The 16,966-nt window shown below is 40.5% G+C and overlaps 1 protein-coding gene across 1 annotated transcript; it reads right to left on the bottom strand.

Moving 5' to 3' along the window:
• Positions 1-4,118: 4,118 nt before the first annotated feature.
• Positions 4,119-16,784, bottom strand: scpep1 (serine carboxypeptidase 1). Its single transcript, XM_071908822.2, has 13 exons — positions 16,645-16,784; positions 16,248-16,387; positions 15,708-15,797; positions 13,632-13,787; positions 13,317-13,391; positions 12,556-12,628; positions 8,388-8,425; positions 7,757-7,885; positions 6,678-6,762; positions 5,710-5,823; positions 4,774-4,911; positions 4,443-4,606; positions 4,119-4,349 (listed from the first exon to the last, which is right to left on the bottom strand). Exons 1-13 carry the CDS (start codon positions 16,703-16,705, stop codon positions 4,287-4,289), a joined length of 1,326 nt encoding a protein of 441 aa, XP_071764923.1. The 5' UTR covers positions 16,706-16,784; the 3' UTR covers positions 4,119-4,286.
• Positions 16,785-16,966: the final 182 nt, after the last annotated feature.

Raw genomic sequence — 16,966 nt, 5'->3', positions numbered from 1 at the left:
AAGGGGTAACAATTTTGTAATTATAAGAGATTTATAAGGTAGTTATGGTGTAACTGTTTTCATATTACTGCATACTTAAAAAAGAATTACAGGATACAATAACATAATTAGGGGGACCTAAACAAATATTATCGGTGCTTAAAGTTCATGCACTGGAAAAAGGCCATTGTAAAGTGCTACCATGTTTCTATTAACTACATGGGTTGATGCACAGGTTGATCTGGAAAAAAGGAATTCTACACCTGAAAAGCTGAATTGAAGATGAATAACTTTTATTTTTATTTTCCAAAAGTATCCCCTCAGATATGATAGTAGGTAGTAGTAATAGGTAATAGTAATATATAGTAATAGTAGTAGATAGTAGTAAGATTACAGTGAGCTAACTTGTGGCTTAAAACGAAGCGAGACATCTCTGTCATCAGAGTTTACTGGGCCTGAGCTTCATCTGATGAATCATAATGCAGCTGGACACAATGCAGCAGAGTTGATAGAATTTAGAATGTCAGTGTCATAAAGACTGACCTGAACACAGACTCAGACTCTCAGTTTCATCTCTGATCAGTGTTGACCTGCACATTGAGACAGAAAACTCACGTTGCATTCATTTGGAGAAACATCAACAATATCTACCTTTTAGAAAGGAAAACATGGAGAGTGATTTCCATCTTGGTAAGCCACATGTGTTTTTATTTTATTATTTAACAGGAAAACATTAGTACAGAGGATTTTGCTGAACAGACAAGAGACAGACAAGATTTTTGTGTTGAAGGATTTGCATTTGTGTCCAGTTCTTCCTTAGTTTTGTTTACATTGTAAATTCACAGATAGATTTGTTGCTGAAACAAAACTATGATGAAAGGCATATGGTGAAGCTATGATGAAGCATGTTGACCTTGAATGAAGGTGGCCTTATGGTTATTTGATTATTAAGATGTTGCCATTGCATTTCTTTCAGCATCAATGCAAATGGTCACTCGACTAAATGCCCTTAATGACGATCGCCATGAAAACATCAACTACATGTTTGCGAAAGTCCTGAAGAAGGAGCGGTACCTTTATGCTGAAGCCTCTAGTTTCTCTGGAGTTCCTGCTGAGCTCGACTGTGATCTTTCACCTCAGTCTGCTGTTGGTCTCAGCTCCAAACCCGCTTGTGGATTAGAGAGCCTCAATATATGGGAGCCAATAGCCAGCACAGTGTCATCAGCATGCAAACTTCTCTTGGATATGGACGAAGGAGACCTTCCTCCCACAGAGAAAGAGTTTCCTCTCATGACTGAAGAGTCAGCGTTAGGTAATGCTGGAGCATCCATCCACCCAGCTCAGCATGTTGAAGCTCAGTCTAACCTGCTCCGCCTTGTTGAGGCTCCAGTGACTGATGACTTCAAACTCATTGAGAGATTGAGTCAGCTTCAGCACTCCCCCTTTGGTTTTGACGATGACTACCACCTGGAGGCAGTTGGAAAGAGATACCTCTACGCTCCCCCATGTGACACATCTGGATTTGTGGCTGACTGCTGCTCACCCTGTGGATCCACTCTGGGCTGCCTGGATGAGTGGGAGCCACTGGTCAAATCCCACTTTGACTTGGAGAAGGAGGGATTTGGTGAGGAGCTCCTCTACACTTCATCACATCTCTCTAGATTTGTGCTTGACCGCTCCTCACAGCATGGGTCGACTCTGGACCATCTTGACAAGTGGGAACCTGTTGTCAGCACTGATTCTCACCTGATGCAGTTCCTCTCAGTCCTCCTGGAGGAGGAGGAACTTGGTGAAAAGCACATGAATGATTCCTCATCAGTGAGTTCTACATTTATGGCTGCCTGCGCTGCACACCATGCCCCTGCTCAAGATCATCTTGATGAATGGGAGCCAATCGTCAGAGCTGATTCTGAACTGATGCTGTTCCTCCAGGACTTGGAGAAGGAGGAAGAACAATATCCTTTTATCATCAAGAGGGAAACGGTCAACTCCTGTGCACAGATTGAGGCCGCTGCTGAAAGCTCTGTCACCGTCCTGCATCAACCTGAATGTTGTGATGGAACAGAAGTCACTGTGCTCTCTGCTGGACCTGACAATAACTCCACCTCAGAGGAGGTTCTCCCCGTCTCTCCTGCTGAATACACCCTGATTCACCTGCTTAAGGAAGGATCAACCAACCTGCTTCAGGAGTCAGAGGCTCCAGCCATCCAGGTTCAGGTCAAGGCTCCACCAAGCCTTGTGGTTGAAACAGTAAAGGACACCAAGGATCTGTCCGGTCTGACCCTGGAAAAAACACTTCCACCCGTCCAGCTGGTCGAACCTACAGGACCTCAGAGTTCCAGTGCCAAAGACAGCCTGTTGACTTTACACAATTGAACAACTGAATCATTTTATTTGAATACATTTATTTGCACACTACTGTTACAGTGTCTTTGCGCATTTCTTCAAAACACACCTTTATTCATGCAGTTATGGGTAACCTGTAGCCTAAAGCAGTGAATGTGTAATGGAATTATCATTATTATCTATTATCTAATCTATTATCTATTACTAATAATATAATCAATATTTATTCTAAATGTGGCTGTTTTTTCATTGAGAGTCCATTTTGCTTTTAATATACCACTTGTTTTCTGTAAAAAACAAACAAACAAACAAACAAAAACACATAAAATTGTTATTATTATGGTAACGCTTTATTTTCCAGCCCGCTAATGACGGTGTAACTAGTTTGTAATTATGGGGTATACTAGTAAAATAACAATGCTGTAGTTACAGGGTAACAAAACAATATAGCTTACACAAAAAATATGGAACTTGAACATACAGTAACAGACTTAATTGAATATACAAGAGCTTTATTGAATGTAATATACAGTATGTTGAGATGAAATATCAAATATGTCAATTTTATAATATCAAATGTAAAATATAAACCTTCATAATCCTTTTATAAAACAATTTAGGGTCTTAATACTTACTCCATAACTACAGGGAACAAGCACCGATAACATTTTAGTCCCCCCCCCCCCCCCCCTAATTATTTTTTAAGTATGCAGTAATTACGAAAACAGTTGCACCATACTTACTTACTTAGGCCTTAGTATTCCCTAAGGAACATAGGCCAATCGACGAAAGCCCTCCATCCTCTCCAGTCTTGTGCCCTTTGGTCAAGTTGTTGCCATGACAGCCCCTCAGCCTTCATCTCCTGTTCTGTGCTTCTTCTCCAGGTGGTTCTAGGTCTTCCTCTATTTCTCCTGCCTTGTGGGTTCCATGTTAGTGCCTGTTTGGTGATTGATTTATTGTGTCTTGTGAGTGTGTGGCCTATCCAGCTCCACTTCCTCCTCCTGATTTGAAGTTCTAATGGTTCTTGCTTGGTGAGTTCCCACAGGTTGGCGTTGATGATGGAGTCTGGCCAGTAGGCTCCCAGGAGGCGTCGGAGGTAACGGTTGATGAATGTCTGTAGTTTATTGAGTATGTTGGTGATAGTTTTCCATGTTTCCGATCCGTACAACAGAATGGATTTGACATTTGAATTAAAGATTTTCAGTTTGGTTTTAAGTGATAGGTTTTTCGTTTTCCAGATTTTAAGATGTTGAATGCTGTTCTTGCTTTTCCTATTCTGGCTTTGACATCTTCATCCGTTCCTCTGTCCACAGTAATTATGCTCCCAAGGTACGTAAAACTGTCTACCTGCTCTAGTTGATTATGATCCATGATTATTGGTGCATTGTTCTTGTTGCTTACTTTCATGACTTTTGTTTTTAGTGTGTTGATCTCAAGCCCAAGCGTAGCAGCAGTTCTTTCTAGTTTGTGTGATTTGTCCTGCATCTGTTGGTGAGTGTGCGCTAGTAGTGCTAAATCATCAGCAAAATTTAGATCCTCTAACAGTTACACCAGAACTACCTTATAAATCTCTCATAATTACAAAATTGTTACCCCTTAATTCCTGGACTTCTTGTTGTGTTACCCTGTAACTACAGCATTGTTATTTTATTAGTACCCCATAATTACAAACTAGTTACACCGTAATTAGCAGGCTGTAAAATAAAGCACGTTTCTCAAATTTGTTGTTGGATTAACAGTGAGAGTCCTTGATCCATTTGATGCTGCAACAGAAAATAAGCCAAGACAGCAACTAAAAAAAAGGGCTTTATTATTGTAATGGCCAAAATGTACACAAATCAACCTTGTAATCAAAGAACACAGAGACATCAGCGATTTGGCTTAGCAGAGAGTGGAGTACAATAGGTAATGTGGTAATTTTGATTGTCAGAGCCAATCCAGCTGGCATCAGAGCGGGTGCATCAGACCTGCTGGGTGATCATCTTCAGCATCTGTAAGGCCATAGGTCCCTGGTCTGAGGGAATCTGTCAGGAACATCAAAGAAACATGAAGGAATTTTTACATTTAGATTAGATGAGACTTTAATGAGAACTGCACTATTCCAGCCAGGGCCTTACCATGTGTCCGGCCTTGAGGATCCAGTAGAAGGCGAAGTTCTTGTAGGTCTTGCAGAAGGCTCCGGTGACGCCCGGGGAGGCGGGGTCATCCAGGGGCGTCCATCTCAGCTTGTTGAAGCCGGGCAGCCCCGCCCACTTCAGCCGCTTCACCCACAGCTCCTGACCTGAGAACAGCAGGCATAGAGATTAATGTGGCAGCACTGTGTTCCATATAGATTGAAGATCCGGATGGGTTTTTTGGAGCAAATCTGGGGACAGAAGGCAGAGCCTATGCTGCTGCAATGAAACTCTTTTTACAGCACCACACTAACGTAATAAGCGAGCGACTTACCCATGGTGTCCACTATGAGGTCCAGCTGTCCGTTGTAGATGGTGACGTTGACCCCGGTGGTCAGCAGCTGGTCAACCACGTCCACCACCGGCCTCATGAAGTCTCCCGCCATGCTACTGAACACCTCCTCTGCCTGGCCTGCACACACAGCAAAGCAGGGGGAAATAAAGACAAAGTAATGTCTCAAAAAAGAGGAGAAAGGAGGGGGAAATAAAGACAAAGTAATGTCTCAAAAGGAGAGGAGAAATGCAAAAGTGCATGCAAGTCTCAAGTCACCCCCCCCCCCCATTTCTGTCTTCAAATAATCTTTATATTCTGGAGGAATGGATGGCAAGAACAGACTGCAAAGAATAATGAACCTGCATCCTGTTGTTCAATACATACAGGTATATGGAACGTATGTGCATTGGCAAAAAAACAAACAAAACTAAACATCAAACCCAAATCTGTGTAAAGCCTGACATCTAATGGTAAAAAGCATGCTACTGAAATTGCCATCTGCTATTGGCTGATCTTTGGTGCCAAGGGATGTCACCTTCTAGCAGCATGCTTTTTACCACTAGATGTCAGGCTTTACACAGATTTGGGTTTGGGGTTTAGTTACTCTTTAAATAAATGTTGTTACACTGAAATGTCAAAAAACTTTTTGTTTATAGGTTATTCAAGGCAAGATTTGATTATTTGAAATTGAAAATAACTGATAGCTGCAGCCCCAATAGAAGAAGAGGGATAACTTAAGCAAAATAAAGAAGGAAAACAGTGGGATGACTTGAGAAGGGGTAGGAATATGAGATGCACAGGGTGAAGGAACAAAAAAACCAAAAACAAACTCTGTTCTCTGTTCAGGCCTAAGATAGTACAATGTTTCCAGAACGCATGTCAAACAACAATCAAAAATCAGGTTGAAGGAATAGACCAAGGAGTCGGCTACAGTACCTCCCCAGGTGACATTCTGGGGGATGATGCCCAGTTTCTTCCTGATTGGTCCGTTCATCAGCTGGCTCAGTGATTGGCTGTGGAGGGGGCGGATGTGGTGACGCATCAGCAGGGCTGATTGAAAGCACAAGAGAAAACCCCCCACACACAAAAAACACGGTAACTGGAAGTGGACAAATGAGTATAAAAATGACTGTCCGTCCCGTCTCATGGTCATGAATCAGAAAGCTTCCCTTGACATTTGTAAAAGTCCTTAACTAAAACACTTTAGCAACTAGACACTCACTCAGTGTATCTGCAGGGTTCAGAAAGACATTTAAACCTTTTTAATGCTACATGGAATTGCATTTCAGACCAATTTTACCACCAAATTAAAGAAACAAAGCCTATTTCTGATTGAACATAGCTAATGAGAGTTCTGAAATTTAGTGACATGATGTCCAACATATTTGTCATGTTGTATTAACCGAGTTCTGTATCAATCCAAGAGTGCACACACATGTGGGTCAAACTCACTGTGACCAACTAGATGTGCAGTAATGTAATACAACATAAAAAATCAAACCAACACTGCTGCTGATCCCATTCACATATTTTGGTGAAGCTACACAATTCATGACATTTGCCTTTTTTCCATTTGTCTTACTTTCCAACTCTGCCTCGACTAAATATGCTCAAATGTAAAGAATCTCAAATGTAATGCATCAAAATTAAACTTAAAATACACCTTTCATTACAAGGTGAAGAAATTAAGACTTCTACCAACTCTGTTTAAGACATTTTAATACTTTTTAAATGCCTTAAATTTACATAATTGATTACTTTTTAGGAGCTACAAATACACAATGAGTCAACGAGTCTGCCTTTAGGATTGCTGAATGGGTTGTTGTGCAGTAATATTCCACTATGCAGTAATATTCCACTATATAGTATGAAACAAAGTAGGCAATAATATTCCTGCATCTTACAGAGGAAGTCGCGTCCTGCTGAAGTGGCGAGTTCCTCATCTGGCTCCTGGGTGAGGATGTTGTAGAAGTTGACTCCGTTGGTGTTCTGCCATCAAAACCAAAATAAAAAAGGCAAGAGGAAATGTTACTGATCCCTGTGCAGAAACTGGGTCGTAATAACAGAGTACAGCAGGGAAAAGATACAATAAACATGTTATATAAACATGTGCAACCCACAATTTCAATATGTTAAGTAGAATGTATGAATGGGAAAATGTATGGATTTACAGCTTAATTAGGGTGTGTAAAATAACAGCAGTAGGACTTACTGAGGCAAAGAACAAATGAGTACAGAATGTAAAGAAAATGAAAAATAAGCTAAAGTATGAAATATGCTGTATATATAAATATATGTAAATATGACCAAAATAAAACTAATAAAAACAATCATGTCTTCCTATGAAATAGGTAGAACCATTCTGAAAACATCAGTACATATACAGTATGTTACAACTAGAAGGATGTGGCAGAGGTGGGGATTCGAGTCACATGACTTGGACTCCAGTCAGACTCCAGTCACAGTTTTAATTGCTTGAGACTTGACTTGATGCATGAAGAGAAGACTTGAGACTTGACTTGACTTGGGTTCTGGTGACTTGGGACTTGACTTTGATGACTTGAAAAGGTTTCTAAAGTCTTGAGTTTCTAAAGATTGAAAGTGATGAGATTTGTTCCAGCAGACGACTGACTTTAAATTCTGTTTTCTGAATTTGTATGGAATGATTGAATTTATTGAAGTTGAAACTGATTATAGAAATCAAACTCGTGATGCTCTTACCAAGTTTTTATCCTATTAAAACCATATTGCATTGAAAAGTCCTAGATATTTAGTTTCCTTTAAGACATTAAATTGATGCTGGACTCTTGATTTGTTCTGACTTGACTGTTCTACATTTAGACTTGAGCCTCAAGACTTGAGACTGACTTGGGAATATGTGAATGAAGTGAAACTGAAACCGTTGGGAGTGGTGAGTTTCCCCTTCCTGCATGTTACTTCAACAGCTCAACAGAACCCTCCTGGCCTGATGTGCAGCACCCACCTGCTCCACCACCGTCTCGGCGACCGACCAGAGCTCGGTGGCTTTCAGGAACTGCTGCTGCTCCACGGCGTTCTTCACCGCCTCCGCTGCGCCACTCACCTCCGCCAGGCCGTAGTCGTCCAGCAGCGACTGGGACAGGGTTCACGATTAGATACAACCACAATAAATAAATAAAAGTTCAATCACAACAAGTCTGACTGTGCAGAATTCTGTTATCTAAATCTTTCTAGCGATGGCACTGTCTTGCTAGAATGTAAACAACAATTTAAAAATGTCATTACAAAGTGTAAATAATATAATTTGGATGGAGGGCTTGTGAAATTGTGATGGTCAAGCGTCTCATTTGTGATTACTACAGCAGAATAAAATAGAGCTAATATCGCGATTCATTTTTCTGCCCCACGATACGTATCGTCACATTTTTGTATCGCGATATATTGAATTTCGATACATTGTCCCGTCCCTAATCTGCTCTGACTGTTGCCCACAGGGGACGGATGTCCACCACACTGGCCACAACACAGTCCAGTCAGACGCAGCAGTTGTTTCTGTACAATGCTGACTAAGAAATCCAACCATCTGCAATAAAAAAATAACCTGCAAAGACATTTGACAACTATGTGTTACTCACAGTAGTGTAGAGATACGGTCCCCAGGTCATGACAGAATCTGCAGAAAACAAGAGTGTCACAGTAAGCAGTTTTGTCACAACATCTCCATCCAGAGACGGCACTCTAGCCTGGATCAGAGCTCTACAACTGTCCACTCATTAGGGCTGGGTATCGGTACTCGATACCTTTAAGGTATCGACCGAAATAACCCAGTACCAAGTAGTATCGAAACTTCTCCAGTCAAACAATACCTGCATTTGATACTTTTTTGTACACAGATCTAGAAAAAAATGACTATTTGTATGGTTTTGCTCGCAGCCAATCACCGCAAGCGTTCTTTGATTTAATGCGACGTGTGATTGGCCCACTACCGCAGCAGCTACAACCCATACAGTCTGTGGTGGTGAAGTCGAGCGCGGTGTATGTGACGGAGTTGGCAGTTCAGCGTGCCGAGATGCCACCAAAACGTTAAAAAAAAGGTATCGAATGAAGTACTCTATTGGTATCGGTATCACTTTAAGGGTACTGGTATTGATACTGGTATCGTAATTTTTTAAACGATACCCAGCCCTACCACTCATACACCAATACAGCTGTGCCAAGGGTACAGAGGCTTTGCAAACTCTGCACTGCTGGGTATGTCCTACATACAAGACATTTATTTATTTATGGGGTTTTTTTTTTTTTGGGGGGGGGCAATAGAAGGCATTTTATTGGCTCACATGAGTTGGAGACGAATTGCAAAAATGAAATATAAAAAAATGCATAAAGCTATTAAACAGCATGGCGATGGGAATTCTGATTTAGACACACATACACACACACACAAACACACACAGAGCATGGCTTATGTAAAAGCCGATCTTAGTGTGGTAAGCAGACACATTTGTACAAAAACTCTGTAAACCTCTACTGCATTAACCATGTCAGGTACAACTGGTACACACACACACACACACCAACATTTCTTGCATGCCAGGAATGATTTGAATATGATGAGATTGTCCCATATTTAGTTGAAAAAGCGGAACATGGTTGTCACAGTCGACCACTACTCACTCTTCTGTTTCCCAGAGGAGCTGCTCTTCCTTTTTTTTATTACTTGAACTTTTATTGGTTTTTCCAACAAATAATAAAAACAAATAAATAAATTAAAAAAAAGGAAACAGCATATTTCACTTACATACCAACACAGATAACCTGTACAAGGTGAAAGAAAATATAAGAAACAATAGAAAAAAAACTTTTTTTTTAGAGGGATTATGTGTAGCTTAGTGAGGTGAGGGTCTAGAGGATAAACTAAACAAAATATAGTTCAAGCCATCTATCCAATAGAGTAGTAAACAAAGGAAACATGGACCGTTTATGTTGCTTCTCAAGATTCTGGGAAAGGTAGATATTTTACGAACAATGTCCATTATGACCTTCCACAATTGCTGTTCCTCATTATAAACTTCAGAAAGATTAGATGCAGCTCCCTCCATGGAGATCGTCTCTAGGAATGTTTGAAGCCACAGTCCCTCTTTCAGCTGATCTGCGTCCTTCCAGTTCGTTGCTATCAGTTTTTTAGCTGTCATGCATCCGGTTGTTAAAATTTGTTTGTTGCATTTGGACCAGGTTCCTTCAACAGTCTAATTCAAAAGGCACATTACTGGATCACAATGAACAGTATAGCCAATGATCTTTCCCAGAGATTGCGTAACATTTTCCCCAGAAGGTTTATACTTTAATGCAAGCCCATACCATATGATAAAAAGTGCCTTTATCTTGTTTGCAGTGCCAACAAAGATCAGAATCGGATACACCCATCCTATGCAATCGAGCAGGGGTGAAATATGTTTTATGTACAAAATTATAATTGATCATTTTGTTCTTTACCGATTTGGATACTTTGTGAAGTGTTTTCCAGACATGATCCCAGTCTTCAGTTTCCAAGGATATACCTAAGTCGGTTTCCCAATTTCTTTGAACTGCATTCCAATTTTTTCCTGATGTTTTGTTCATCAATTTGTATAATTTCGATGCAATTTTGTCCTTCTGTCTGACCATTAATTCTAGTTTAAACTCAGTTTCTGTCAACCTGGGTATGATTACAGCTTCCCCTAAATATCTGGTCAATTGTGATCTTATTTGCATATATTTTAAAAAGTCTTTATTTTCAATCCCATATGCAGCTTTAAGCTGAACAAAAGTTCTCAATTTCCTGTCATGTAGATTTCTCATATCATCTAAAATTCTAATGCCCTTGGATTCCCAGTCATCATTTCTAAGTGGCCTGCCATTCAACATGAACCTATAGTTGTTCCATAATGGAACACTGGGAGAGTTATTAACCTTAAAATTGATCAGGTTCTGGAATGTTTTCACAGTGGAGCAAGAATACTGAATCAAAGGGTTATCAATGTTCTTACATAAGGGACCATACCACAGCCCTTGCAATGAGACCTTATCTTTTAACATGTCTAAAGCTTCCTGTTCTATGCTTTCCCATCTTGTGTCTCTTGAATTAAAGCCATAACCCCATTTCAAAGGATATCTAGAGTTAAATGCAATATAATACTTATACACATCCGGAAGGCCAAGGCCCCCCTTTTCCCTGTCTACATATAAGTTCTTACGGCTAACCCTAGGTGTCTTGTTATTCCATATGAATTCTCTGAATATTGTATCAACCTCTTTAAAAAAACTTTTATCCAAAGGAAGGGGAATAGCTGCCATGAGGAAAGTAATCCTCTGTAAAACATTCATCTTTAAACTATCTATTTTACCCCAAATAGTTAGAGGGAGAAATTTCCATCTCTCAATGTCATCTTTGACATTATTTATGAGTTTTTTCAAATTAAAAGGGGCAATATCATGTATATTGGACTTCAGAGTCACACCAAGATAACGCATTCCATCAGGCGACCATTTAAAGGGCAAATTAGCAATATGTGATTTATGACAGTGAACATTTAAAGGTAAAGCCTCTGACTTATCCCAATTTATCTTATATCCCGAAATGGCTCAGAATTCCTTCACAATCTCAAGAATATGTTTAAGGGATGTTGGAGGGTCTGATAATGTTAACAAGATATCATCTGCAAAAAGACTTATTTTCATCTCCGTTACTGGGGCTGCAATTCCTTTGATGTTGTGGTTTTCTCTAATCAGTGTGGCCAAAGGTTCTAGTGACAAAACAAAGAGCATAGGACTCAAAGGGCAACCATGAGGCGTCCCTCGTCTAAGTTCGAATGGTTAAGAGACTATGCTATTTGTGATTATTTTGGCTTTAGGTGTTGAGTATATCAATTAAATATAATTTATAAAATTTGGACGAATTGGCGTAATGCATTATGTGAATCAGTTTTCTCATATTGTCTGCAATTTGTCTGGATCTTACAAAACCAATTTGGTCAATGTGAAAAGGTTTAGGTAGAATTTCATCCAATCTCCTTGCGAAAATTTTTGCATATATTTTTCTTTCTGAATTAAGGAGTGAGATAGGGCAATATCCTCCGCATTGTAAGGGGTCCTTATTAGGTTTAAGTAGGACCGTGATAAGGGAAAAGTGTGTTGAATCAGGTAGGTGACCATTTTCTTTGGCCTCATTAAAAACCCTTTGTAGTTTATCAACTAATTTGGATAAAAAAGTTTTATAGAAATTAATACTGAACCTGTCATCACCAGGGGCTTTACCACTGACCATGTTGCTGATGGCAGCTAAAATCTCAGCTTGAGAAATTGGTCTTTCAAGATTTTCCTCTATCTTCAGTGGATAAAGTAGGCAAATTTATTTTACTGAAAAACATTTCCAAATCATCAGATGATGGGTTAACCTCTGAGGAGTATAGTGTTTTATAATATTCTTTGAATCCTTTGTTGATGTCTTGAGGGGACTTTAATATTTCACCACTTTCCGATTTAATTGCAGGAATAAGACGAGATGTCCTCGCTTTTTGAAGCCTATGGGCCAACATACAGGACATTTCATGGTGGTTGGGAATTCATTTTAGTTTTGTTTCCCCCATTCCCATCGCTTTTTCAGGCTCAGTTTTGGCTAGAACTGTTGCCGTCTCTACTGTCTTTATAAGACAAGATAAGAGATTTGGCTAAACTATGAATCGTTGAATATATCGTTGAATAGCATTCCAGCAGATGTGTACAAAGGTTGAGGTACAGTATTAATGTTGATTGATTGATACCGACCCAGTGGGGAGATCCACGAGTCCCCAAGCGCCACACCAGCAAAGTTGCATTTCACTGTTCCTTTAGCTATGGCCTAGAGAGGCGAGACAGACACAAAAATTAAAAACACATTACCAAACAGACCTCCTTTAACTCCCTTTATTCTTGTCTGAATCGAAAAACTCATCTGCAAGTAGTCCAGAATGCAGCAGCTGGGCTATCATTGACTTAGAGTTGATTTTAGAATCAATTTTAAGATTTTATTGATTACTTTTAAAGCAATAAATGGCTTGGCCCTTGGCACATGTTGGAGCTTGTATCTCCCTATGTACAAAAACACCATCAAAGTCTAAAGGTGAAGGAGCATTTAATTATCAGGGCCCCTAAACTTTGGAACAACTGAGCTGAGAAAAAACACATTTTATGAACTTGCTTTTAACTGCTAACATTATGATTTTGCAATTTCATTGATTTGTTTGTAGTCCAATCTAGTCACTTTTTCCCCCTCTGCCATGTCTGCATTTTCTGTATTTTTTGCTGCCATTTTATTTAACTTAAAGCACTTTGTAACTTTGCTTCGAAAACTGCTATACAAATAAAGTTTATTATTCGGGGAAATATTTGCTGACTCTGCAACCAAACCATAACTGTCATATGACAATCTCCCGATTTGGGTATTTTCCAACACCAATGAGTAACATACTTCACGTGGAGCTAAAGAGGATGTCGAAAGGGGAAGTGGCCAAATTCAGCTGCAAAAAGTCTCTACAGGCAGTACGTACCTTGGTGAGCTCCGACGAGATCGCTGCCGCCATCTTCCCTCCGTATGACTCGGAGAAGATGTAGAAGGGGACAGTCTGCGGAGGAGAAAACGGTCCATTAGTTCACATTTATGACATTACGGCATGTGAAGGATTACAGTTAGAATCTCTGGTTCATGGGCAGGACTGAAACTCAACTCTATAAAAAGCACACAATACTCAACTAAACAGATGGAGATTCCCCAATATCTCCAGAGAATTAGAGAATTTATAAAATTCCCTGACTTTCCCTGTCTGGAATATACCTAAAAATTCCATGACATTCCATGAAATTACCTCAAACTCTTTCCTCTCTGAGAAGAAGTGCTGGAGCAGCACCAGCATGTCCGAGGCCACCGTGGCCACATCGGTGGCATAGGCGTCCGGCCTGTCGGTGTAGCTGAAGCCGGTGCCGACAGGGTTGTCAACAAACAACACACTGGCTGCCTGTACCTGCAAGAGCCAACACACATAACAGCATCAGCATGGTCGTCTCCATTTCCTTCATTTTAACTGACCGAGATCAGTCAGAATCTCCTGTTGTACATCCAACCTATGATGTGCTGTAATAGAACAGACTTATAACTTAAAGGAATACACCAAGTTTTGGTAGATTGTCCTGCTGGTCAACTAACTCATTAAGTGAAAGTGAGAACATCGACATCAAAATCATCCATGTGTCCCTGGTAGATCATTGGCTCTGGTGCTCCATGCTAACACTTTAGCATACACTATGTTGAGTGACAGTAGGCTCCATGCTAACACTTTAGTAAGTAGTTTAGTTGAGTGATAGTAAAGCAATAAATCAAGTATAAGCACATTAATTAATATATTTGTAATTACTGGAAGATGAAGAATAATTTACACTTTTTTCAATATTTGAGGAGGTGCTTTTATTATGCAACCTCCAGTTCACATGGAAAACAAGCTGTGGAAATTTGAATGTGTTTATACGTACAGTAGAAAAATATTTTCTCAAATATTGAAACCAGTGGTTGTAAATTGCTCTTCCACTTCCAGTAATCACAAATATATTCACCACTGTGTTTTTGCTTTACAAATTATTGAGGGGGGAAAACGACTAATATCCAATATCAAGCTAATTTCACTCTGGTGGGTGGAGAGAGCAATAAGCCAATGGAGAAATCATGAGTTGCTCCCCCTACACAAATGTTTTGCATGATGGATTACGGTAGGGTGACCACATTTTCAAACCCCCAAACCGGGACCCTTAAGTGTACCGCACGTTCATGCACGCACACATGTATGCGCTTATGCACGCACCATAGGCGTTTTCATCAGGATGGGGGACAATTATTTCAGCGCTTAGCACACCTAGTGACTGCACCTTTCAACACCATGGACAGCGCCTCAGCAAACAAAAAATGATGTTTTGTCTCCAAAAATCCACCAAAACATAGTTTATTTGAAGACTGTATAATAACACTTGTAAACACAAAACACAAGGATTGCACTGGTGTAATATAACATATTTTTTGATTGTCAGATACCTTTCAGCTCTGGTTGTGTTTCACCAGATGTTAGGCAAAGGTCCCCTCCTGAGCTGCCAGTTTAAGTAGAAAGTCGCAACGGTGCTACTACTAGCTTGTAGCCACCGCTTATGTTTGGCCGTCTTAATATGATCTTTTATGTTGGCATTTCCACCGTGCGTGACCGAAAATGTACAGTGTGTGCAGAACGCAGCATTTTCGTTGCCGGCTACTTCACGAAGAAAAGAGTAAGCCTTCTGGAGGTCTTTAGAAAAGACCGACTTTCTCTTCGGCATGACAGCTAACCGTTCAGATTCTGTCAGACAGAGCCACAAGCGTCATAGGCTAGCAACAGCCTTGACAACGACACATTGATTGATTGACACACATACAGACAAATCAGTGTTGAATTCAGACGCGTGGTGCATTGTTTATGTTTTTTGATTGGGTTAGGTAATAATGAGCGGGACAGAACATGATAAACGTCTATGTAAGCGCTGAAAACAAGTATAATACTATTATTATTATTTTAATCGTGGTGAAAACCGGGACAATTTGGTAGTGAATGTTGAAAACCGGGACATTTTAGTGTTTTACAGATATTTGTCGGGACTCGGGACACCCATCTTGAAACCGGGACAATCCCGGACAAACCAGGACATCTGGTCACCTTAGATTACGGTGGATTTTTCCTTGAAGTGTTAGCATGAAGCACCGGAGTCCAAGATCTACCGGGGATACGTGGATGATTTTGGTGTCTATATTCTCATCACTCAACTGCTAAATTGACCAACAGTCCAATCTGAAACGTACACGGACCCAATCTCCCTAAAACGCAGTGTATTCTTTAAATGCCACTAGGCTGACTGGGCTACCATCTTACCCAGGACGTTTTTCTGGGTTGCTGGTTCCTATCCAAAGGTCCGATCTCCTCAAAGTTTCCAAAGCCACTGCCTGATCCTCCTGGTCCACCCTGAGGACACATGGACATACATCCAAATCATCTTCAACCAGTAACACGTTAATCATAATGCAATTTTAACAACAACAATATATCCTAGTTCATTTTTTTCCCCCGTGGAAGGTGGTTGGTTTTATTTTTAACCTTTAGGAAGGCTTGCTTCACATTCAGTCTGCAGGTTTTCATTCCAGCCAAACACTACATCAGCTGATCAGTCCCTCCTCTCTGGTTTAAGGTTAACCAATGAAATGAGCTGCTGTAGTGTTTGGTTGGAATGAAAACCTGCACTGTTCTATGGCACAGGACTGGACACCACTGGCTTAGAAGGGATATTGATGTTACTCTTTCACTTTCAATGTTTTTCCAGGGATTTGAAGCAGCCACCTCCCAATTAAAAGCCTTCTTCTCTCAGCTTTATGTCACTGCCGCCCCTGAAATGAAGTGTAGGTGGTCCTGTCCTACCTGCAGCCACATGACCAGAGGCAGGTCCTGGTATCCTGCAGACCCACTGTCTGCATAGTAGAGCCACCAGAACATGTGGGCCCCGTCCCTCACCTGGACATAGCCCCAGTCTTCTTTACCTGCCAGGGGACTGGAGAGCCCTGCAGAGGATGGAATTCAATTACAATCGTTCTTTTAAGTTGGTATTCAGTTACTGGGTTACTTACAAAGCTAGTCAGCTGGCATACGTAATAGACCGCAAGTCTAAGTCAAACGTTACTTTTACTTTTGCTTTCAAAATCAGTGCAGCCAAGGCATTCAGATAACATGAAGCCAATAGTTGCGCTCGTTAAGCTAGCTAGCAAACAGTACTTTTAAGCACTTGTAAAGGGGTTGTACAGTAGAGCATTAATCATACCTGCATTGATGGTAATGAAGAGTAAAATCCCCAAACTACAGGCTACTTTTAACTGGCCCATTGTTGAAGTGATCTCGCGGACGGCTCTGCGCCCCTTTACTTTCCAGAAGGAATCACATGACAGGCATCAGCTGACTGACGTCACTGCGGAGTGCGGACACCTTGACGATAAATGGACACCAGTAACTCAACAGCCGCCAAATGAGTGTGTGTTTTACACTCATTTTGGGTGCTGTATGCATAAGCTGGCGTTCTCTTGGCTTTTCTCCTTGATGTACTTTTTTTGAAAACCAACATTTCAATGATGTTTACCACTCAAAAC

Source organism: Centroberyx gerrardi, chromosome 7 (genome assembly GCF_048128805.1).
Source record: "Centroberyx gerrardi isolate f3 chromosome 7, fCenGer3.hap1.cur.20231027, whole genome shotgun sequence".
In the NCBI taxonomy this organism is placed as follows: Eukaryota; Metazoa; Chordata; class Actinopteri; order Beryciformes; family Berycidae; genus Centroberyx; species Centroberyx gerrardi.
This window is presented reverse-complemented; position numbering and strand designations above follow the sequence as displayed.